The sequence below is a fragment of the Carlito syrichta genome, unplaced genomic scaffold (assembly GCF_000164805.1).
Source record: "Carlito syrichta isolate Samal-C Ts95f unplaced genomic scaffold, Tarsius_syrichta-2.0.1 Scaffold301613, whole genome shotgun sequence".
Taxonomy (NCBI): domain Eukaryota; kingdom Metazoa; phylum Chordata; class Mammalia; order Primates; family Tarsiidae; genus Carlito; species Carlito syrichta.
Window position 1 is genome coordinate 24,754 of NW_007245709.1, and position 26,442 is coordinate 51,195.

The 26,442-nt window shown below is 35.7% G+C and overlaps 1 protein-coding gene across 4 annotated transcripts in view; it reads left to right on the top strand.

The window, feature by feature from the left end:
• GTDC1 (glycosyltransferase like domain containing 1) overlaps positions 1–26,442 on the top strand; it is a 290,620-nt gene that overhangs the window by 21,354 nt on the left and 242,824 nt on the right. For all 4 annotated transcript variants that reach the window (XM_021710851.1, XM_021710852.1, XM_008054918.2 and 1 more), the window contains one exon: positions 1,448–1,647. In XM_021710851.1, coding sequence (XP_021566526.1) covers positions 1,469–1,647 — 179 coding nt within the window. In that variant the 5' untranslated portion in view covers positions 1,448–1,468. The remainder of the gene's footprint in view (positions 1–1,447; positions 1,648–26,442) is intronic.

Below are 26,442 nucleotides of genomic sequence, written 5' to 3' on the forward strand. Positions count from 1 at the left end.
AGTGACAAAGCTGAGCTTCAGACTTGTATCTCCTTGACTTTAGGGTTTATGCTTTTTCTATCTGAGGAACACTGCTTCTTATTTTACATATAAGTGAGATACATAAACATATATAAATATAAAATAATATATAGATGTATTTGCCTCTCTCCCCCCGAATGCTCAGTGGAAAATTCAGACATCAAGAAATAAGCTTTTTGACTTTGAATGTAATTTAAGTAGGCATTACTTTGAGAAATGTAAAATGTAGTTTTATTAGTAAAGAGCATCACTGAGTCATTGAAACTAATAATTTTGTGGAACAATATTATTAAGAAAAGCAATATGCTGTTTAATGAGTGGTATTTACTTAGATCATAATGGAAAATTCAAACATCTGGAATAATTTTTTTTTTGAAAGTAGGATTTATTGAAAGGACAGAAAAGCCCCAGAGTGGGAGGGGACCAGAAGGGGCTGCCCCATATGGAATATTTTTAAATAATAGAGCATTTATGCCCAGAATGATGTTTTCCCTTATGTCTTGCAGAAAATAGCATTTAATTTGAAAGGTATCTGAAAGATTTTACATTTGTTTATTTGCATTTCTTATTTCATGTGGTTATATTTCTAAAACGAATTATTGCTTGATAGCCAATTTTCTGTGACAAAATTTTACTATGTCTTTAATAATCCCATTATTGCTACTTTATCTTTCTTAACGGATTGCTTATCTAAAGAAAGGTTGTAGAAACCTTGCTGATTCACAGATACATAGCTTTACCCTTTTTTTTGGTGTCCCTTTGGAAGGTGGAATATTGACAATTGTGGGGAAGTGATCACAGTATGTGCAATGTCTCAAGAAATTGTATTCTGAATTTTTTAACACTGGAAAATTGAGATTTATATATGCTTTCTTTTAAATATGTGTTAAATAGAAGGCATTATACCTGAATTTATAGATAGGTTAATGATAGAGTTACAGAATCAGAGAATTTCTGAACCAAAAAGGAATTTACAAATGAAGGACTCTTGAAGTGGAAGTCTTCAGTAGAAGATGAGTTCACTGTCCAAGATTAGTGCTCTAGGTCAAGTCAAGCAGGTTCTGAGGTTATGAGTCAGGTTTACAGCTAAACAGACCAGGAAGTGACTGATCACATCAGGAAAGGGCTTTCAGCTTTCTGGTTTAGGAAAAAAACTGAGTCATAGTGTAGATAATCTTAGAGCATGAGGAAAGCAAATCAGAAAAACAAAGACATTATTCCTTTTTAACATAAATGATATAAAATGTTGATTACAAAAACATAAACATTGTTGCATACTTTTAAAAAAGTGGGATAAGCCTATTTAAAATAAATAATACATGACAAGTTATTAGTATTTTCTTTCTGAATATAAACTTTGCACTTATTTTTACTAAAAAATTATATATGTATTTGAAAAGATACTCTTTTTGGCTTTTATGTTTAGTCTGAAGGTTTGGATACGCCAATGAGTATTCTTATTATTGAGGCATTCTATGGCGGCTCCCATAAACAGCTGGTGGATCTGCTCCAAGAAGAGTTAGAAGACTGTGTCCTTCATACCCTTCCTGCAAAGAAATGGCATTGGAGAGCTCGGACATCGGCTTTATACTTCTCTCAGAATGTTCCCATTAGTGAGCATTACAGGTAATTAGAGCTCAGGACTTATTTTCAGCTTGTATTTATTGTACCTATTGTCAGGATGTTGCTTCCTTGTTAACATCTTTGAAAAATTTTTCTAATTGTTGAATTGGTTATTGTGACTACAGTAGATATTTCTTTAGAGACAGTAGAGCAGTGGAGTATACTCATACTCTAAGAACGCCTGGCCAGTAGAAAAGTGGCTTTGTTTTGAACAGGTAGAATGGAAGCCCCTTGAACACATCTTCCTCCTTATTCTTTACTTGTATGTATTCCCAGTTCTCCTGATTGTTAAATTGTGCAAGACTGTTCTACTGTAGTTTACATATTTGATGTTCTTTGCCATTTTGGATCTCTGTCTATAAGACTGCATTGGTTTAGGCAGGAGTTAGGGGTGCCAGGCTGATAATGAATGGAGTTAGAGCAGACAGGTTTTTAGAGGAAGGGAATGTTGTGAGCTGCAGTGCCCACCGTGGCTCAAGCAGTGGTACCCATCTGCTACTTCTAAAGTGGACTAGCCACAAGAGAGACAGCAGCTTGTGATTTTAAATGTGGGTTGCTATTCTTAGTAGTAATTTGGGAGATTTGGAGAATAACCTATTTCAGGTATGAAAACTGTGCATCATCTCTGAGAATTTACTTTGTCAGATGAGATAGCAGTGAGGATTTAAGTCACATTGCTTGGGATTTTAAAGGTTAAATGCTGTTTTAGTGCATATTTAGAATTTTAAAATTTTATTTTATTTCATCTTAGAGTTGTGGGGTACAAATGAGGATTTACTACATAAATAAGTCGAACGCAGGTGAAGTTTGGGCTTGCGATCGGCTCTCCCCCTGATAATGGACCAGGTACCCAGTGTGTTGCCACATTCCCCCCCGCCCCCCTCTCTCCTACTCCTGACAGTGTCCAGCATCTGCCTTGTGCTCGTCTGACCAGTGGTCAGGGCCTGCTTATAAGTGAGAACATGCAGTATTCAGTTATTTGTTTCTGTGACAGTTCACTTAGTATGACGGTTTCCACCTGCATCCATTTCCGTTGCTATGAAGGCCATGATTGTGTTCTTCATGGCTGCATAATATTCCATTGCATCATATTGAGAATTTTTTATTTTTAATATCTATCTTATATACTTCTTTACGTAAATGAATGTTTTATATGCTCATATCACTAAGTGAATATTGTTGATTCACTAATAGTATGAGAAATTTCAATGTGTTGATATAAAAGTTATAAAGGCAATAATAAGACTACTGCTGTGTTAAAATCTGGCTGTTTATAGTTGCTTTCACAATTCACTTAATTGTGTTTTTGCGGCACCAATTGTACTATATTATTTAAGGTCATGTAATCCAGTTGAATTTATGGCCCATTTTCATTTAATAGCACCATTTGATATAATACATTTCTGTAGTTATTTGAACATTAAAATGAACCATTTCTATATCTGTTGTTTGATTTCATTTTGATTCTGCAGTTTTTCTGAATTACATTATTAAATTACAGATATGTGTACATAGATAGCATGCAAACAAACATTTCTGTGCTTATGACTTCCCCAGTCCCTTTGAAGCCTGAATCATTTGAGAATAAGTGTCACATGCTCTTTGAAGCAGTCTTAAGTGAGAGATGGATTTCTGAAAGATCATGATATGAAGTTTTACCTTCCGATAACTATAGCCTCCAGTGCCTAGCAGTGGTATCTGTCATCTTTCAAGGTCAGCCATTTAATCTTTGCAGCTGTGTTAATCTAATCGGACTTCACCCAGAGACATACTTCAGCAGTTTAACTTCATGGTTATTTTGACCAATGATAACTTATCTACTCTTTACCAAGTAACATTTTTGAATACTTTTGGAAAAAAATCAGCAGCTTTAAAACATAGATACTAAGGAAACAAATATGGTCATTCAGTCTTTGAAATGCAAGAATAACCTTTTGTTACGCCAGATAAATCACATCTTTGTGGAGACTTTAAAAGATATGAGAAGTTTTTGCTTTTTAGTTTTTATTATTCTTGTGCAATTGACAAATCATCAATATTCATAAAGGTAAAATGATTAAACACTAGTTGCCTACTGTGGTAGATAATATGAACAAATAGCAATGTGTCTGGTGAGAAAGACCTGGAATGTAGGTACATATGCTCCTTTTTTCAGCTTCTGTACATGTAGTTGTTATAAGGTTATTATATGAAAAATTATTATTAATAGAATAAATTCTTCATCCCGATTAATCAGTTTGATTCTGCTTTATCTTGACATCTAAAGAATACAATATGATTTACATTAGAGCTGTTCAATTTTATTATCAATTACAAAAACTCAAAAAGTTATTTTTCTCAAAAGTAGCTGATAACTACAATAATTCATAGATTATATTAAGGTGTTGCCTTCTGGAAACTTGACAAGATGCAGAAAAATGTTTCTGAATCTGGGTCTTCAGAGAAGGCATAAAATGTGTTCTGAAATGTGTGAGTCATTTGTCCCAGGATGAAGCATTTCTACTTTCTTAGACTGTACCTTAGACTAGACATTAAGGATATTTTATTCATTTTTCATTCTGCAGTATCTTTACTGAACAGAAAGAATCACTGTTATTTAAAATTATTTTTTCCACCCTTTGTGCTTACAATTTTGTTTGTTTGTTTCATCTGAGGTATTGTGTTACTGATCATTGTTCACTTAACAGCCCTTTTTCCTTGTTAACAGAAGCACAATTTTCGATGGGATAGCTAAGTACCCAGCCCTGGGAGTGAAGCGAGATTGACTTAGTCCATCATGATGATTCTATTCTCCTTTGCCAGATTTCACCTACTTTCCTTATAGCTAGACTTGATCTTTCCCCAAATTTTGGCAAATTAGAATTAAGTAGATGGTTTCTGGAGGTTCTTTCAGTAAAGTGTTTTTTGTTTTTTTTTTTAATTTTAAGAAAGCTACCACCTCTTTCCTGTGTTTGACTGAACATGATGTTTGCAACCATGTGCTGTAAGTATAAGGACAAAACACCTGGAGGGCCTTAAATGGCTGGTGGAAGGCTGCAGAGAACCTGAATTAGAGTTGTATTTTGCATAATAAAGCTACCAAGCCATGTGAAAAACCCTTTGTCTCGAAAACATTTAGGAATGTTTTGTAAAATATAACTAATTTTTTGAAGCCTATAGTTGAGCAAAGTGAGGGAAATCTGTAGAGACTTCAAACGAAGAAGGGTCTGGAAATTAGAATGATAAGCTGACTTTGAAGGTAAGATTCACACCTTCAAATTTTCATAAAGGGGACTGGTTAAATACATTGTTATATTCTTTTACAAAATGTTACTTTAGATTCAAAGGTATATGTGCTGGTTTGTCACATGGGTATATTTCTTTTTTTTTTTTTGAATTGGAGTCTCACTCTGTCACCCAGACTGGAGTGCAGTGGCCGGGAGCAGCTACTGCAGCCTTGACCTGCTGGCTCTGGCGGTCCTTCCACCTCAAGCCCTGCAAGTAGCTGGAACTACAGGGGTGCGCTACCATGCCCGGTTAATTTTTTGATTTATTGTAGAGATGAGCTCTCTCCAAGTTGCCCAGGCGGGTCTCGAACCTGCGGGCTCAGGCAGTCCACTCACCTCAGCCTCCCAAAGTGCGGGATTACAGGCTGAGCCACCGAGCCTGATTGGGTATATTTCATAATGTTGAGGCTTGGGCTTCTATTGAGCCTGACATCCAAGTTGTGAACGTGGTACTCAATGGGTACTTTTTCTTCCCTTTCCCACATTTGTTACTATTGAAATGAAATACTGTGCAACTCTAACCTGAAGGAAGAGGTTTTCTTTGTACTCTTATGGAAGGCTGTCCAAGACATATTAAGTGACAAAAAGTAAGATGCAGAAAAGTGTTATTACATGCTATCTTTGGTGTAAAGAAAGAAGTATAAGAACGAATAATGGACGAGTACTGTTGAAATGAATAAAAATAGTTGCCTGGGATAGAGTAGCAGAGGTTGTCAGCGCCCCACCCATATCCCTTGGACCTTTCCATGTACCCTGGCCAGCTTCCTACTGCCAGTATCTGCAACTCATTGTCTGAGGGAGCAGCTGCTCTGCCATGCATGCAGCAGGCTGGGAGCAGCCACCACAAATGATCCTTGCCACAAGATAAAATCATTCTGAAGTGTGTACAGGAGAGAAATCAACAAAGATTCCTAAAAACCCAGTATGTCAAGAAATGTAAACACATACTTCTAAGTGACTCATGGGTCAAAGAAGAAATTATTCATATTAAAAAACAACTGAATCATAATGAAAATATTGCATATCACAACATGGGTTATATCCAGACTGACAGACATTCTACATAATCTTTAATACACTTATTTTTAGTATTTTTGTTTGTTTGGGATATACAGGGTACAGGGCCATCCAAAGCTTGTGGCCCAGTACAGAGTTCCTGTTAGCTGGATCCGTACGTAATACTGGGAAGGAAATAATAAGAGTAGAAAATGATGAAATTGAAAGACAATGTATAATGCAAATGAGCAAACTAAAAGTAGTTATTTTGAAGTAATAAAATAGATAAACCAGAGACATAATTTTTTTTAAAAGCACAAATGATTTTTGGAATGAAAACAGTATATAACTATAGATGTAACACTGATCAATAAAAATGGAAAATGCCCTGAATTCTTTTAATACCTTTGAAAAATTAGACAAAATGGATAATTTCTTAGGAAAACATAACTTGTAAAACTTCACTCAAAATGAAATGGAAAATCTGAATGGACCTACAATCATTATAATTTTTGACTCATTAGCTAAATATGTCTACCCACTAAAATATGGAGGCAAGGTCCTTTTGCAGGGTTGGTTTGCTGCCCCATTGCCATCCTGTTTTTTTCCCAAACTTGTGTTATGTGAGATTGTCTACTTTTTTAGATTTTCTGTTTCTTGTAGCAAAATATTTTAGCTGTTAATAACTGTTGATTATCATTATGATACTCCCCTTTCCCCCATCCTTTTTTTTTAGTCCAAGGAGGGGCAAGAAAAGCAAATAGTTGGATAGAAAATAAATTGAATGAACATTCAGTTAGGTCAAAAAATTCAAAAAGTGAAATTAAAGCTTGGGGCAGAGGGATCGCGTGAGCTCAGGAGATTAGCACTGTGATGAGCTATGATTGTGCCACTGCATTCCATCCTGGGCAACAGAGTGAGACCTCGAATCAAAAAAAAAAAAATTAAAAAATTGTAGGTAGGTGTATTGTTAGGCTTACATAGGGCAATAATTTTGTATCTCTATAGTAACTAGAACACTATTTAATTGGAAAAATAATAAAACTGATAGCTAATATACTGAAACTATTGACATATTATAGGCGTTCTATAATCCTGGAAGCCAGATATTATTAGTTTGGTTTTACATAAGAAGAGAATGAGGCTTCAAGATTCAAGTACTTATACTGAGTTACACAGTTAGTTAGTTGTAGTTATGCAATTTAAGCTCAAGTTTGGACACCTTCACAGACTATATACTGGTTGTTCTGTTTAAGCCCATGCTCTTAACCACGATACTGTCTTAATTTCAGCTGAAGCAGAAAAAAATTAATTAAATTAAGCCTAAATACCTCTTGATTAAAGATATATTACTAGGTTGTTTTGGTTTTTTTCCTATTAGAAGTGGGTGTGGTGCTTCTCCCATCTTGAGAAGTATTACAGTTCTTGAATCTTGTTGGAGATTGGAGACTGGAAACCTGGCACCTTTCTAGGTCTGTGAATCTGTGATGTGGCCTCATTTTCAGGCTTAGAGGCCTCAAGCCATTTGAATTTTCATCTTTTGAGGTTAAAATACAAAGAAGGAATTTCATATGATGCTTTCTTTTTTTATAGTGCAGATTAATGAATACACAAAAATGTTCTCTGTTTATGATGCTCAATTCCTGCCATTCCCAAATTATCCTCAGATTGGTATGTTGTGGAGTTCTTCACTTGGCTTATGAACCTGGCCAGTGGCAGCATTTCATTACTGCCCAGCTCACTAGCCTTGTGTCATTACTAGTTGTGTGCACTTCTTGGGGTTTGAATACTGTCTTGACACTGTATAATTGATTTTGTAATTAGGTGAGATGTAGCATCCTGTAATCTTACTGCTCCATTTATGGGAATTGGCCAAGAGCTTTCCTATCACTTAGCCTACCCAACTTCCCTATATTATACTGCCTTGCTGTGGGATTTTCTTTTAGTTTGTTTTCTTACCAATCTTGCTTCCTGTCTAGCCAGCACACACAGCAGCCTTCTAAATTTATATGGCCCTCTGGGTCTCTGCCACAGTATTTCATCTCAATGAAGTCTCCTTTGATTGACAATATTATTCAGTTTAGCCATCTGGACTTTATATTGGAAATGTAGCTGACCACACTACAGAAATCCTGTAAACCAAATAACCAACCATTTGGTCAATCTCTGTCTCTCTCTGCCTCTCTATCTCTTTTTTTCCCTTTTCTTTCTTCTTTCTCATATATACGTACTTACATGTATGTACATGTGCACACACAGATTCTTTGTTATAAAACTAGAACTTAAACTTGTTGTCGTGGTCCCTAAAGGATGGTTTTAGGCTCCATCTTTTCCCTGTTTCATTGTATTCCTTTGTCAGTGCTCTCAAGTAAGCCCTCCTTTGATGTAGCTTTCCCAGCGGGAGGGGGAAAAAAGTTTTCTTGTTATGGAGTTCGTAGTTTATTCTTATCACAAGGTGGTAAATCAAAAGTATTTGTATAGTTAGTATAGTGCTGTGAAGCCACTGCTTTCAAGGAGTTAAACGCTGCAGTGCAGTTTCAAGTATATGTTTTTAATATACTTTCTAACTTACTTTTTAAAAAATAAATAAAATATCACATGTGAGTTTCTATACAACCCCCAGGGTAGTGATTCATACGGACACAAGACATTGTTTCCAACAAACTCTGGGCTTTAAAGACATTTTGGGTTAATCTCCTGGATGTTTGCCTTTTGAAATTTGACAATTGTATTTTAAAAGACAAACTGGATGCTTGTTGCAGTTTTACAAAGGATAGAAAATAATTATTTTTAATGAATTAAAAGGATAAAATGGCAGAATCCATCCCCAAATGGATGCAAAATATAATACCATATAAAAGAGCTCTGACTGTAGAGGAAGAAGACCCTTAATAGTTTTACCTTTATAAGTAACATGCTTGTTTTTGACATAATAATTGAAACTATTAGTCTGATTTTAGAGTACTTCTCATCTAGTTGTTTTTAGGTGTTGGGTGTCTTCATCATAGTTAGTCTATACCATGGGGAAAAAGCATTTAGAAAATATGAAAAATATTTTAATTCTACTTCCATCCCCAATACTTATTTGTTTTTATTTATTTGAGAAAGGTTTTCTGCTTTTATTAAGTTGTTAGTCAATGAAAATATGTTTACTTTTGCTACTGTGTGGTATACACGGGTATCAGACTGACTTACTGCATTTGGGACCTCTAAAACTATGATGCAGATATTCTGTTGCCCTTTCCTTCCCTTATCCTTCCCTCCCTCCCTCCCTTCCTCCCTCCCTTCCTTCCTGCCTGTTGGAGTCTCACTCTGTTGTCCAGAATGGAGTGCAGCGGCACGCTCACAGCTATCCTAGCGTCAACCTGCTGGACTCGGGCAATCCTTCCACCTCAGTCTTCCAAGTACCCAGAACTACAGGCTCGTGCTATCATGCCTGGCTAATTTTTTGATTTATTGTAGAGATGAGGTCTCGTCAAATTGCCCAGGCTGCTCTCGAACCTGTGGGCTCAGGCAGTCCTCTTACCTCGGCCTCCCAAAGTGCTGGGATTACAGGCTTGAGCCAACGCTCCAGACCCTTTTATCCTTTTTGAAGAAGCTTTCTTATTCTCTTGGGGTCAGTTATGGCCTGCTACCCTCTTTGGGACACATTGTCTTGTCCATTAATTACTAATTCCTGTTTATCTTTCCTGTGTTCACATTCTTCTGTTGTTTGGACCCTGATATTTGTTACATGAGTGACCTGCTTGTCTCCTGAGCTGCCAGTCTATAGAGCGAGGGGAAGGCAAGAGCTGATTCAGAGCTACTGCTCACAAAAGAGCATCCATGTCCGTGTCATCCTTTTATCTTTCTAAAAATAATAATTCTATGCTTTAGTTATTTATTTATTTTTTGCTGTAAGGTCTTTCCTGTATTACTCATTGTTAAGTATCTCATACTGCTAATACAAATTTAATACTACCCTTCTTTAGGAGAAATGTCTGGTAAATATGTGTAGTTGAGAGAGTACTGAACATTGGGATGGTTTGATCAGAGTTCCCCCAGCCTAATTATTTTTTGGCTCTTTTCTAAGCTTGTTTACATTATTCTTTTCCTTTGATAGTATTTATTAAGAGCTTTTGTGCTAAGAGCCAGTGCCTAAGGTAACACTGTTGATACATAGCCAAACTTGACAAATGTAAACTACAGTGCTGGTACATAGTAAGCACTTTGTGAACCCTTTGTTGATTGAAAGAAAGCTTACTACCTATCTTGTACACATGACCTTGATTAAATAATCCCTGAATGAAAACAATATGCATGAGGGTTTGCTGTGGTCTTCGTGATCTAGGTTCTGTCTTCTTCTGTAACTTAATTTCCCACCATGTCATGTTGTTAGTCTCCTATAGCAGCTTTGGCTTTGTTTAATCACTCTGAACTATCAAGCTCTTTCCTGCCTCAAGTCCTGTTACTACTTGCTCGTCCCTTTGCCAGCAGTGCTTACTCATGCCCCATCACCTCTCCATCATTGCTTTTATCTTCCCATTCTTCAAGTATCAGCTAAAATTCCACCATCATACAGAGCCTTTTCCCCAGCATCCTATCTAAAATAAGCCTTTTGTTTCAGCATCCCTTATTTTTCTCTCTGTAACATTTTATATAAGTTGTAATTATTTTGTTTGCTTGATTTTTTTCTTCTCCCCATTTTATTCTAAGTTTCATGATGACAAGGGTCATATATGTCTTGTTTACCATTTTTTCCTCAGTACCTAGTATGCTGTCTAGCAGATAGTAGCTAAGTAAATGTGGTTGAAAATGATTTAATAGGGTTTGAAAATGCAAACAAAATATGATTGTCATTGACTTTGCTTTTTTTTTTTTTTCTTTTCTGCTGTGGACACTATCAATATCCTGTGTCTACAGATGTCATTTGTTCTACATATAAACTGTTTAGAGATACTTCAAGGCCCATGTTACTCAGATTTGTTGGATAAAACTAAATAATTCCATACACAGTTGTTTGGTTTTTTTAATGGGTTACATTAATCAGACAATGAAAGCAACCATCATCTTATGTAAATTTTGATAAAAGAAAATATAATCGTCTGGAGTTTCCCTTGTATTAAAGTGTTTATAGAAAAAAATGTTCCTTAGTTTAGAATAAACTGTAATTTACAATATGCCTGCGATATTGTGTAAAATTTCATGTGAATGTATGCTAAGACTTTTTAGTTTTGTTAGTGGCCACCCATGAACTGTGGCTTTTTAATTTATGGCATAGAAACTGGAAGGATTAATGAGAGATTAGAATTTTGCCCAAAGAGGTATATTTTCCCTGGCCACTTCAACTATTTAAACATTTTTATTATTATTATTATTATTATTTGAGTTGGAGTCTTACTCTGTCGCCCAGACTGGAGTGCAGTGGCCGCTTCCGGCCACCGCAGCCTCGGCCTGCTGGACTCCGGCGATCCTTCCGCCTCAGCGGGTCTCGAACCCGCGGGCTCAGGCAATCTACTCACCTCAGCCTCCCAAAGGCGCGGGATTACAGGCTGAGCCACCGAGCCTGGCTTTTTTTATTATTAATACTTTTAGACACATAGAAAGCCTTCATTTTGGTCACAAACACCACACTTCTCATCAGTTTTATGCCAACCTGCTTCTCACATTTTTGTTACTTAACTGGTCCATTTAGGCCTTTGTGTTTGTAGCCTCTGGCTTAGATTCTGCCCCCAAATGAATGTCTAAATGATCTTTAGCAAAGTATTTTTAATTGTACAAATATGTAAAAGAGTTTATTGAAAGAGTAATAACCACTTGTGTTTGAAAGAAGCAACATATTGTAGTAGGGGAATCAGCAATCCTGTGTTTTAATCCCAGCTCTGCCATTAAGTTTTTGGCCCAAAAATGTCACCTGAGTGTTATTATTATTTTTCATCTGTCACTGAAGGTTTATGATTTTATCTTTCCCTGAGTTCCTTGAAATAATAAACAAAGGATTGCCATTAGGATCAAGATTTAAGGAATTCTAGCACAAAAGATAAATTCAGTATGTTTCTCATTCATCTTTGTTGTCAACCACCACTTCATTTAACTTGGATTTTTTTCCTAGTCTTATTTGTATATCTTCTTGAATTTTTTCAAATTTTATTTTAACTTTTATCATTAGAGTTAGAGACTTTTGGGGAATAATTTTAACAGTGCTTTTGAGTCACCCCAATATGACATTATTTGTTCAGATTTTCTTTTCCAGCCTCAGCATTTCATGATTATTTGCATTTTCCAAGAGAAGGTGTTTAACTATCCTGTCCGTATATGTCTCTACAGTGCATGGACATAGGACATGCACACCAGATATTCATCATATTACTCATTATATTAGAACCCACACAGAATAATTAGTACTACAGTGAGGACAGGATTCGCTAAAGAAGTATAGGGGAGAGGGTTTAGTGCTTATTCAGCAGATTGTGAGATAGACATAAGAGGACATTAGAGGTTTTGGTAAATGAAGATGAAAAGGAAGAGCACTGCAGGAGAATGAAGTGTTGTGAACAAAGGTTTGCAGGAAAAATAGAGAAATGTTTGGAAACTTTAAAGGCCTGATTTGGCATTAACATATTCTGAATTAGGCATTATGGGAGGTTAGATAGGGATGATAGGCAGATTTTTTTATACTTCACATACATTCTTGTATTCAAGATTAAGTATTTGGGGAGTTTTTACTTTAGATGATGGGCATCCTTTGAAAGCTCTATTACACTGGATAATTTTAATTTCATGTGATAGAAACTCAATTCAAAATAGCACAAACATAAATGAAAATGTTTCAGGTCATATACCTTAAAGCCTCAGGATGGTTGATTACAGGCGAAGCTGGGTCCAGTGATTGAGGAATGTCATTAGGTCTTCTGCTTTCTTGACTCAGCTTTCCTCTGTTTTGGCTATATGCTGGGACAAGCTCTGTCTATATGGATCACCCCCAGAGCTATGCTTGTATCTTGCCAACTTAGTTACTTTTTCTGAAAAAGAGTACCTCTTTCTCAAAAGTTCTAACAAAGGTTCTACGATTGACTAAGTGAACTTTTTTTTTTTTTTTTGTATCACGTTTCCTTTGCACTTGTTACCCTGCCAAAAGACATCTAATATCATGACTGGCCAGGTCTAGGTTACATCACCACTTCGGAATCAGGAAGTAGGATCAATCCAAACCACACAAACTAAGTGCAGGAGAGCAAAAGGAAAATTACGTTGCTGATATTTAAGGAAGGAGAAATGATGTTTTATAGGCAGAAACATGATGAATACTGTAATCAAACATGGGGTGGAGGTAAGGAAAACTGGATAGAATGATTATTACAGGTATATAGGATGGAAACCATTGATGAGGATAGAAATGTTCATTGGATTCTAAATATTTAATAGAGAGCTAGTGAGATTCTGAATGTGAATAATGATAGGAATGGGAGGTAGGAAAGGAACTAGCAATATAAATGACATTTGCTGTTTGCATTTCACTAGTTATGAAATTTGTCTAGGAGCTGAACTGAAATGTACCTCTGTCTTATCTATATGGAAAGCATTTGGGATATAAATGAATTTAGTCAAAATAACAGAAGTCACAATTAAACCACTTAAGTGGTTATCATAAAATAGATAATGCAAATAGCAAATCATTTATATTTACTTATTATATTGACTCAGTAACTTTGTTTTGGCAGCATTTTAAGTTTCTCCATTTACTTTAGTGTAGTAAAACTTACTTTTCTTTAAAACTGTAATGTAATACTGGCTTCTTTCTCTCACTTAAATGCTATACACACACACACACACACACACACACTCTTATATAACAGTGTTTTGATCAATGATGGACTGCATGACTGCATACACAATGGTAGTCCAATAAGATTATAATCATTGTATTTTTACTGTAGAGTTTATCTTTTCTTTTTTTAGAAATTTTAGATACATAAATACTTAACAGCTGGGCTCGGTGGCTCAGCCTGTAATCCCCCGCTTTAGGAGGCTGAGGTGAGTGGATTGCCTGAGACTGCGGGTTCGAGACTCGCCTGGACAACTTGGTGAGACCTCATCTCTACAATAAATCAAAAAATTAACCAGGCATGGTAGCGTGCACCTGTCGTTCCAGCTACTTGGAAGGCTGAGGCGGAAGGATCACTGGAGCCCAGCAGGTCAAGGCTGCAGTGGCCGGGAGCAGCCACTGCACCCCAGTCTGGGCGACAGAGTGAGACTCCAACTCAAAAAAAAAAAATACTTATCATTGTGTTACAGTTGCTTATAGGTTTGTGGCCTAGGAGCAATAGGCTATGTCTTATAGCCTAGTTATATAGTAGGCTACACCATCTAGATTTCTGATATTTGAGCAATGACACAATTGCCTAATAATGCATTTCTCAGAACACATCCCCATTGTTAAGCAATGCATGATGTGTATATATAAATGTAAATATGTATATATAAATATACACAATCAGTAAGTGATTTATTATTTGGTATTAACTTCTCAAATTTATCATCCCCTCTCCCCCCCAAAAAAACCGGGTATTAAGTGCATCTGTAGAGTTCATATATTATGCTAGATCCCAAGGTGAAAATGAATGAGTAAAGCTTGTGATTGCCACTCTACTTGATACATAGTTCAGAAATACCAGTTTCTCCCTCAGCAGTCTGAAATTACAGGAATACATTTGATCAATACATACTGTGTGTCAGGCATAATGATAAGAAGTTAATACGGCAGTATGTTTTTATTTTATTTTTTTGAGTTGGAAGTTTTACTCTGTCGCCCAGGCTGGAGTGCAGTAGCACACTCACGGCCACCTTAGCCTCCACCTGCTTGACTCAGGTGATCTTTCAACCTCAGCCTTCTAAGTAGCTGGAACTACAGGTGTGTGCCTGCTGATTTTTCTTGATTTATTATGGAATTGAGGTCTTGCCAAGTTACCCAGGCTGGTCTCAAACCCCTGGGCTCAAGACAATCCTCTCACCTCTGCCTCCCAAAGTGCTGGGTTTACAGGGGTGAGTCACCACTTCTGGCAGTATGATTTAGGAACTAAATTTCTTCTTTTGAATATATTTTTGTATTTTGTTTGTATTCATCAAAACTTTCTTTTTTAATAATTTTAAGAGGCTGGTACTCGCCCAACAACTCCTCTCATATCTAGACATCTAATTAGGAACTACATTTTTGATAGTGGTTAATACATGCAAAACATGCATGCTGAACATATTAAAAAACAAAAATTTTGATGATTAAATAATATATTGAACACTTGGACAATACTCACTTGAGTCAGCATTTTTGAAATAGTCATATGCTAATAGATGTGTTTTCAAGAAAATCTCCCACATTTGATAACTTATCTTTTATTATGGTAGTAGATCCAAAATGTGGGGAATGGGGTATTTTTGTATCCAGTATTGATATGGACATTTATATACATAGACTGTTTTGGTGGTTTTCAAGATTTTTAGAAAATAAAAATGTAAGTAGGTAGGAATATGAAGCAGTTTTTGTCAGTTTTTTCTCTATCATAAACTTAAATATGATGAAGCAAATTTTTACAAAATCTAATATAATTCGATGCATATATTATATGTATTTTTGTGTATGTGTGTATGTGTGTAGAAGGTATTACAGAGTTTCTTATTGAAGTGTAATGATTCTTAGCCTTCATTTTGTAACATTGCTAAGTGGTGTTATTAATTTCCTCAAAGGGAATTTTGAAACCTTTTTAGAACATAGACAAAACTCACTTTTATTGAAAAAGATTTTTCCATATTGTTTTGTAAGAGGTTTGCTGCCAGGAAACTAAGCAATAGCTCAATGCGATTACTGTAAAAATTTAAGAATCTTTAACTTACTATTTTATTGTAAGTGGTGGGAATGAAGATATAATTTATGAGTTTGTAAAGAGAGATTGGTAGGACTTATGCAATCATTTGGAAGCACTATTATTATTTTTTCCAAGTCTTCAAAGATATTTAATGACATTCATATTTTATTTGCAGAATTTTTTTTTGAAAGAGAAGCAGAGATTAAGAACTGAGGTCTTGTTTGCTCTGAAATTTGAGTACTATTTAATATGTAAATAGACTTTATGTAAGCAACCATTTTCATTGTCTGATTTAGGTGTTTAGGCTAGGAGTAGGAAAAAGAAGATGCACATACATGCATAGACATACAAGAAGTAGAAACTGGCAATTTTAGAATTGAACTTCTTGAAAAACATTTAGGCTTTTGGAATAGGCTTTTGGAAATATCTTAATATTTGCTTTCTTTCAATTAGTTTTATTTTAGATAAAATGCTGTCTGGTGGTAGTGATCCACTTGAACAGTGCTGAGTTTCCTTTATTTTTTTCTATGGAAAAGCTCCCAGGAAACTTTTGTTTTTTAATATGTTCAGAATGCATATGTTTTTCATGTATTAACCATTATTAAAAATGGAGTTCCTAATTAAATGTCTAAATATGAGAGGAGTTGTGGTGAGTACCAGTCTCTTAAAATTATTAAAAAAGAAAGTTTTGATGAACAGATGTCTCTTTTTTGCTCTTGCATTTTTCTGCCTTCTCTGGCCCCAGAAATGAAGGAATTTGCATTATTAGTGTCTCTCAGCTATTATCTTCTAAGGATTTCTACTGCTTATTGTGATTTTTGATGATAAATCCTTCAGGTATTGATTATGTAAAAACTTGGAGAATTCAGGAAGTTTACATTCTGTTATTACCTATCTCATAATACAGGGGAAAAAAAGGTAATACTTCTGTTACCTGTTTAAGGATTTAGGCTTTAGATGGGTATGAAAAGTTACACACTTGATATGCCTTATATTTTAGAAAAATAGTAGAAAATCTCTGCAGTATTATGTTGCAAACTGGTTTTGTTTGGTACTTTTATTTTACATTTTAAAATGTGGGTGGTGGTGGTGGGGAAACCCCTTCTCTCCAAATTTATCTATTTGAGTCACTTAAAGTCATCTTTCTAATAGAGTGGAATGAAGTGGTGCCATCCAAATCAGTATTTCCATGTTTGCAATCTTGGATATTCAGTTTGTGCTCATCAACATCTACCTACATTTCTATTTTACTTTTCAATTTGTCATGCAGTTTTATTTAATGGTTCTCTCACTTATTGTGTCTCATGCAAACCATAAATTAGGCACATAGATATTGACTCATCCTGACTTACAAATATTAACCCACACAGTATGAATTCCTTCAGTGTTTGGGCATTCCTAAGAACATATGATGGGTTTTGATGTTCTCACTTCTACCTATTAGACATAGTATTACACAGGAAGTCAGAGGTACTATGAAAGAGCACTGGACTCGGAGTCAGAGGAGCTGAGTTCAAGCCCAGTTCAGCCCAAAGTGCAAATCATTTTAATTCTGTTTCTTTATGAGCAAAATGATGAAAATAAAAATAATACTCTTTCCTTTTATTTTCAGAAATCATTGTGAGGATCAAATGAGATAATTATCTTTCAAGAATGTTTTACAAACCATGAAGTAAAATAATATTTTAAAGTTTGAACTGTTTTGATTAGAATTTGTACTGCTCTTTTAAGTGACTGATTTGCTCTGAACTTTTATAGAATTTATTTAATCTCTAGCCTTTGGTTTATCTACTTTAAAATGTGAGTAGGAGAGATGACATAGAATTTTTATATATAAAACACAGTTTTTAAGGAGTGTTTGGCCCCAAACCAGAATGTACTGCTGTTTGTTCTTTAGTTATAGGTGATTTGAGAGTTATAGAGTGGGAAGAAATAATAGAGGAGATATTATTTGTTGTTTTTTTTTCTTTCTTTACGTTATTTTAGCTCTGGTATCAATTTTGAGTTATAGTTAAATAGCAACAATTGATTAAATATTGTAATGGGGGAGGGGTGAGAGCACTGACTCATATCTGTAATCCTAAGCACTTTGGGAGGCCAAGACGGATCACTTGAAGTCAGGAATTTGAAATTAGCCTGGGCAAAAGAGTGAGACCCTGTCTCTACAATAAAATTTTAAAAATTATTAACCAGATGTGGTAGCACACACCTGTAGTCTTGGCTACTTGGGGGCTGATGTGAGAGGGTTGCTTGAGCCCAGGAGTTCAAGGTCAACTATAATCATGCCATTGCACTCCAGCCTGGATAACAGAACAAGACCTTGTTTCTGAAAAAGAAAAAATACACACACACACACAGAGACACAGTGATAAAAAAATTTAAAAAAAAGAATTATTTTTTGGTGGCTAGGCGCCTTGTAGTGCTGGCTTCCCCTGCTAGGTAAGTGTCCTAGGAACCCATTGGCATCAGTGTACTAGCAACCATTGTTGTGAGAGGCTGCATTTCTCTTCAGTGAATTTTTTTGGAGGTTCATTGAACCCGTTTGCCCATTTCATTGTGGGTGATTTACAAATGCATCTACCAGCATCATGCTGAATGTTTGGCAGTTTTTGACCAAAAATGGCGTGACCCCCACTTCCTACCCTCCCTATTCACCCAATATCACTCTGATTAACTTTTGTTTCCCTGGTAGAAAATAATCCTCAAAGGGAAATGTTTTCTGATGTGGAAGAGGTGAAACAAAAAACAGCAGAAGCACTAAAAGGCATCAAAATTGACGAGTTCAAGGACTGTTTTACACAGTGGAAAAAGCATCTGGATAAGTGTATTGCATCAAATGGAGAGTACTTTGAAGGTCACTGAAATTTAAACATGAGAATAAATACACGATTTATTAATAAATACATTCTGGTTTTATCAAATCTCCCCTCGTATATATTTATGCATACATATAATATGGGTAATAATGAACCAAAATAGTGGTTATTTTTATGTTTTTGTAACTAGTAAATTAAGATTATTTCACTATTGATTCCTTTTTTTCAGCTAACATTTATATAATATCTCCTGTTTTGTAAGACACTTTGCTACTTGGTACTTGACTTGAAATGTCTGAAAGAATTATCTGTATGAAAAAGATAAAATGGAGAGTGGTAGAATTTCACACTTATCTAGTAAAGACTAAAGAATTTTTGCAGAAAATAAAGGTGCCTAGCTGTCTTATGGATCTGAAGATTTGACGGTGCCTATTGTCTTTTTTAAAAAAAGCAGAATTTCATACCTGTGATAAAATGACTAACTTTCTAACACAAAGTAATTATTTCACATATGTAGCATCATCTCTGTGTTTAAGCCTCAAGGACAAGAATTAGGTGAATATCTGCACACGATGATATTTCTCTCATTAATTTTAATAAAAGAATAGCTGCTGAACATCATAGCTGCCAAAAATATTAGGTAAATGGAAATGTTCTAATATATATTCTTGGAATTGATAGGAATTTTAGTAAACATAAAAGTTTCTTTTTATGTTCACAATAGAGGTTGTGAATAGAATAGAAACTGGCCATTTCAGGTCAGTGGTGTCACTGGGCATCCCATTAGTGCAGATTATTTAGCTTGAATACATTTTTAAGATTTACAAGAGGTATGCTGAAAGCATTGTATTAGCAGATAAAATTTTTGCAGAGACCTTTTGCATTTTTTTCTGTAGAAATAGACTTTTCTCCCCCCAACCCCCAATCTCAGAACATATTTTTACCTTTGCTAATTGAAACTGAAGCTAGATATGCTACAGGGGAGTTGAAGAAAAATATGTTTGACCAGCTTGCTGCGGTGGGGGGGGGGACTTAACCTGAACATTTGACTTCCCTCCTTTTTTTAGACACTTTAATTCTTGTAACTTTAAGAGTGTTAACCTAAGAGAAGCACCCCTAGTTCCTCACCACCCTACTCTCTAAATTCTTTCTAAATCCTCTTTTCCTTCATTTCTTTCACCTTTTCCTTCAAGTTTTTTTTTTTTTACTGGAAAGCTAACTAAGTAGCAAACAGCTTGAGTAGCTATTAATACTCTTTTACTTTTATCATTGTAAAGTGGTATTACCTGTTCTATTATTCTTGGACAGTATTAGTAATGGTAAAGGAGTGGTCAGTCTGTGAATGGATGAATGGGCAAAGAGAAAAAGTTATAGATAAGGTAACAGATAATTAACTTTTTGATTATTAAGCAACTGAAATTTAAGAGCAAATATACAAAGTATACTTTAGGGTTATTGGGTATCTTATAATATTTAGCATTGCCCTTTTCTTGAACTTTTACAAACAAAGATCATCATTTGCCCAGGATATATTTTATTTCTGAGTTTCCTGAGGGCAGAAGGTTTTGTTTTTTTGAGTTGGAGTCTCACTCTGTCACCTAGACTGGAGTGCAGTGGCTGCTCCCGGCCACTGCAGCCTCAACCTGCTGGGCCCCGGTGATCCTTCCGCCTCAACCTTCCAAGTAGCTGGAACTATAGGTGCGGGCTACCATGCCCGGCTAATTTTTGATTTATTGTAGAGATGAAGTCTTGCCAAGTTGCCCAGGCGGGTCTCGAACCCGTGGGCTCAGGCAATCCACTCACCTTGGCCTCCCAAAGCGCTGGGATTACAGGCTGAGCCACCGAGCCTGGCTGGGCAGAAGGTTTTTTACCTCTGTTTCCAGGGTCTAATTCTTAGTGTTCAGTAAATATTTGATGAATGAATAAATAATGGTGATACTAAGAAATACCAGTGCAATTCATGACATATACTTTTGGCTGTGTGCTGTATTCCAGTTATGTTTATATACAGATAAGAGATGTGTAGAAAAACAATGATAACCAATTTTCTAGCACTTAAGATTTATTTTTTACCAATTGCTGTATATGATTCTACTTATTTTCCTTTTCTTTCTTCTTTGTTCTACACAGTGCACAGCCCTGCCCGCTTATGGTATCTGCTCAATACTTTAAAAAATATTTACATGAATAGTATGCTTTAATAGAAATAACTTCTTGCTTGTTGTACAATTAATTACCTGTTCAATACAGAAGAGAAGGTGACTATTTTAGTGGTTTTCATTTTTCTCTTTTGGATTCTTTCTCAAGTGGCAAAAGATACAGATGTAATGAATTTGAAGCACATCAGGCTGAATTTAAAGTAACAAATATGGTCTATGAGATAGAATGCTGAGACTTTTCTCTTTCAATGATACAGTGGCAATATGTACAAAACTGTTATTCTTTGCTAGTTCACTATTAGAAGCATGCTAGTTGGGAAAATACAAATGCAATGAGAAATTAGTTTTATGACATGAATGTCATAACAAGTATTAAAATTCAATACCTTTTGGAAGTGTAACGATTTTGATGAGAGAAGAGAACAGTGGAGAAACAACAGTGTTTACAACGGGGTCTATCTGTTGACTTGCCAGTGATGCCAGTTTACATGTTCTACTTTAGAAGTAGTCTATCACTGTTGACCTTTGTGACTCTTTTGAACATTTTCCACCTTCCCTTAGAATGATGCTCTCCTAATTTTTCTCCTTTGTATCTTAGTTATTTACTGTACTCCTTCTACATCATTAAAAACTTTTATCCTTATCTATTTCTTGGAAATGATACCAGTTTTACACAATTCTTATTAAGACAGCACTGATTATTAGTGGCGTATTATGTAATCTCCAGTAAGATAAAGTTCCTGAAATGTGTACTTTATGAAGATGATGTGCTCATATTGCTTGATGTGGGATTTTTTTTTTTTGAGTTGGAGTCTCACTCTGTCGCCCAGACTGGAGTGCAGTGGCTGCTCCCAGCCACTGCAGCCTCGACCTGCTGGGCTCCAGCGATCCTTCCGCCTCAGCCTTCCAAGTAGCTGGAACTACACCCGGCTAATTTTTTGATTTATTGTAGAGATGAGGTCTCACCAAGTTGCCCAGGTGGTTCTGCAACCCGTGGGCTCAGGCAATCCACTCACCTCAGCCTCCCAAGGTGCAGGATTACAGGCTGAGCCACCGAGCCTGACTTTTTGCTGTGTTTTAAAAGACACTTCTTGGTTTTCTTTGCTCCAGCCTTGTCCCCCCCCCAAGCAATTTTTATGAGTAAAAGCATTTTAGGCATCCCCTTTTTCAGTTACCAAAATATTTCAGATAAATTCTTATTTATATGGTTAAAGCATGACCATCTGGCCCTTTTCTTGAGATTGTTCTATCCATTGTAAGTGTATATTCTTTTCTGGTCAAAATAACTTGCTTATTGTAGGCACATTGAATTTCTTATTTTTGATCTGAATATATGAGCATATTATGAAAATTTTTAACCATATATGAAATAAAACAGATAATTAACCTATTTATCTTTTTAGCAAGTATAAATAAATGGCCAATCTTGTTCTATCTAAACTCTACTTAGTTCTTTCCCACCCCAGAGTATATTGAAGCAAATTTCAGACATTCCATTTGTAGCTCTATGTATTGTATTATATATCTCTAAAATATAAAATTTCTTTAAAATGAAATCATTAAAACCAAACCCTCATAAAAACCGAAAGTAATTCATTAATATCATGAAATGCATGCAACCCTAAAGTGCTGTATTTTCCTATGAAATATTAAATAATAGGACTCGGTTATGCAATGAAGAAAAGAGAAGTGAATCTCCCAGGGTTCAGAGCATGCTGATAGTGCTATGTAGCCAATGATTATGCCCAACAAAAGTGACTTTTTGCCCACACAGCTGAAGTGTGGTGCTTCTTATTTGAAAAATGATTAATTGATGTCAATTTCATGACTTAGAATTTTTAATGCTTTGTATTCACTTAGTTTTTCTACCTCCATCTTACAGATTGCATTCCATTATGTGAATGGCGCTTGCCAAATGGTGCAGAACAAATCCTGTGTACTTCCATAAGGGACAACTTTACCTGTAGGTAGGCCCTGGACATCAGCATTTATATTTATTTAAATACCCTGCATAAACCATGTGCAGTGCTGCATGTCAGTAATCCTGGTTACTTGGAAGGTTGAGGTGGAAGGATCACTTGAACTCAGGAGTTCGTGATCAGCCGGTCAACGTAGTGAGACCCTGTCTCTAAATACATGTATACATATTCAAAGTACATGTATACATACATTTGTATGTACATACCCTGTAAGTCTTTCTAATGTGTAGCCAGGGGTGAGAGTATATATTAATCTACATTTTATCTTCACCAGTTCAAGATTGTAAGTATAAATATAACTCAGTAATTCTGTTAGCTTTGTTTCACTTGCTGGGTATTTCCTTTCCTTTTGTTTTGCTACTTTTAAAGGCTAATTATAGTAGTATGAACCATTCTGTCCACATAAAAGCTTATTGAAGAGGTTAAATGTTCTTGCTAATTAAAGAAAACACTAATTTGACAGACTGTTGTTTTGTATTAGTAATTTTCATTATTTTTAAATAAAGGCACATAAATAGTTTTTTTTAGGAATTCTACTATTTTAGACTTATTTTTCTTTTTACTATTTAAGTGATTGTAAATATTCAGATGATATTTATTTTGGAGATAATTGATTTGTGCTTTGGTCTCTAGATGGGACAGAGACAAGATGTAATTATTCTTTTCCATGTCAGGAAGTTTTATAATGCTCAGTCCCTAGCCATGCCTTACCTATTCCCAAAGCATCTGTGTGTATGTGTGTGTGTGTGTGTGTGTGTGTGTGTGTGTGTGTGTGTGTGTGTGTGTGTCTGTGTATCTAGCTATTGCTATTGTATTTTCCATTTGCCAAAGGACTCAGCATAATGTCAATTTTCATTGTACTTTTGTATGACAAATTATTATGTTCAATCTCACTTTATAGGAAAGGAAACTAATATCAGAAGTCAAATGGCTTGTCAAATTTTCAAAGAAAATAGTTAAGATGGTTAAGATGGTTGCCTGTGGTTTATCTCATTCAAAAACACTCTTCAGTGTCGTGGAAGCTTAAATTTTAAAAAGTATAGATGTTGCCTGTCTTTTGGTTTGACTAAGTCAACATATTTCTTGGAATTCTTTTAATAATGTTCTTATTTGCCTGGCTATCTCTTGTTGGACTGATATGACCATCTGTACCTGTTTCCTAAGGGTACTGTAACAGCAGAATTTATTCTCACACATTTCTAGAGACTAGAAATCCAAAATCGAGTGTCAGCAGGGCCATACTCCCTCTGAAGGCTCTGAAGAATTCTTCCTTTTCTCTTTCTGGCTGCTCCCCATAATCCTTGACTTTCTTTGACTTGTAACTGTATCACTCCAATTTCTACCTCTTTTGTCACATGACCTTCTTCCCTGCTTGTCTCTCTTTGTGTCCTTTCCTCTTTTGATAAAGATAAAGAGCCATTGGATTTAGGAGGCATACTAATTTAGTATGACCTCATCTTAACTTGATTACAGTGGCAAAGATCTTATTTTTTAAATAGGGTCATATTAACAGATACTTGGGGTTAGGACTTGAATGTATCTTTTTGGGAGATACATCTCACCCCACTACATCATCATCCTAGAATTCAGTGTGTATTATGCCTGCTACTTTCCTGGCCTTGCGTTTGTTTGTTTTTGTTAAATAAAGGACTCTGTCTCGTACCATTATGTACCTACAACAAGCCATAATATAATGATTAATTCTGGAAGCAGAAGAAGCTGTAAGATATTTTATCTTCAGTTTAGTGATAATAAACTGTTATGGTGTGAGTTTGTGTTTACCAAAACTCATATTGAAATTAGATCTCCGGTATAGTGGTGTTTGGAAGTAGGAGGGAGGGCCTTGTGGTCAGTGTTGGATCATGGGGGCCGATCTCTCATGAATGCTTGGTGCCATTGTCATGGTAGTGAGAATTCTCCCTCTGGCAAGATTGGATTTGTTTTTTGAGAATGGATTAGTTCACAAGAGAGTGGGTTGTTATAAAGCCAAGATTCTTTTGGGGTTTTTGTCTCTTCACATGTGTTTGATTGCCCAGTGACACTCTCTGTCATGCTGTGTCACCAGAAGCCAGGGCCATGCCCTTGAGTTTTAAGGCCTGCAGAACTATGAGTGAAATGAACCTCTTTTCCTTATAAATTATCCAATCTCAAATATTCTGTTATGCCAACAAAAAGCAGACAATGATAGCAACAAAAAGAGTCAGTGGTTGAATATAACCAAATAGACACTTGTCTACACATTATGAATAAAATGTTAATTATTTGCCTCCTATTATATAATCTTTTCTGTGATATCACTTTGTGTTTTTTCTTATTAATAAGCATTTTTAGTTAATAATACCCGACATTAAAATGACATGACAGATATTAGCATAGTTATGACTTTAGCGTTCTTCTAATCAAACTGCTGTCATTTTACAGCTGAGGAAAGAGAGGTCTGGTGAGGTTAAGTGAGTTGTCAAAAACCAGAGGTAGGTGATGACATTTCTAGGTGGGTCCTGAGTGTTTAGTATTGAATTCTATAATGAACTTAATGTGGCAAATTTGATAGTACCTAGAGGACACTGATGAAAATCAAAAACAGGTTTGAAAATGAATACTGAAAGAATTTGGAATAATTTAAAGGCAAAAATAAAGGATGACTAAATTAATATTATTGTTTACCCTTGAAGGCAAATAGAGGAAAAGAGACTCAGGCATCAAGAGAGGCAAATTCAACTTTGTTTTTCAACTGGGAAGTTTGACTGTGGGACTGTTAGGAATTGTCAGGGAGAATTTGGAGAGAAATGAACTCTACCTTCTTTGTTCAAAACAAAATGTTAGTCAAACCCACACTGGTCTACATATTAGTTTAGTATTATCTGAAAACTTCAAAATTTTTTCAACTCCATTTGTTTGCATAGTTTATTTCCTAACTTGGACCACATCATTGATTCCTCCTCAGAATTACAACTTTAAATTTATTTTACAAGGAGTACTCCCATCTTCTACAACAACAATCTCTGAAATTTCTGAACCTGTGGTTCGTTAGTACCTGATTTTTCTGTCTGTTTCCCTTATAAAACAGAATATGATGTATAGATGGGTTAAAGTGTGTGCCTCTAGTGGGATCCTTGATACCTAACAGGAGATGAGGGCAGAAGGAGAAAGTCAGTATTCCTACTAGCTATATTGACTCATACTCTTCTGGGCTTTGTCATGGCTTCAGCTACTTGATGGATTTTCTATGAATGAAATGTGTTTCCACTGATGTCAATACTTAGGTACCTTCTACACGGACCTTTCTTCACTTGTTTGTTCTGGTACTGTACTGGCAAATTTATGCTGTCTGCCTGCTGTTTGTATACAACCGCAAACTCTTTTCTACTAACTGTCATTCATATGTCTGTAGCTTTCCCTTTTGATACATTTAAGCAATTATCTACTCATTGGTTTTCCTTTTATTTTGTTTTAAAATAGTCTAATGACTTTTCTCCCACAGACTTTTGCAAGCTATCTAAAAACAAAACAAAACAAAACTGAAAACAAGTAACTAACCCTTGCTTGCTAGTAGATGGTCATCCAAGTTGCTTTTCTTGCCTCGGAAAGGAAGATAGTTGGCACTCAGGATGTCTGTCAGTTTGCCTCTTCCTATTGCATCTAGTCACCAACCAAATTCTTCATAACAACCAGTGCTTAAAAATTTAAGGCAGAGCCGGGCTCGGTGGCTCAGCCTGTAATCCCGCGCCTTTGGGAGGCTGAGG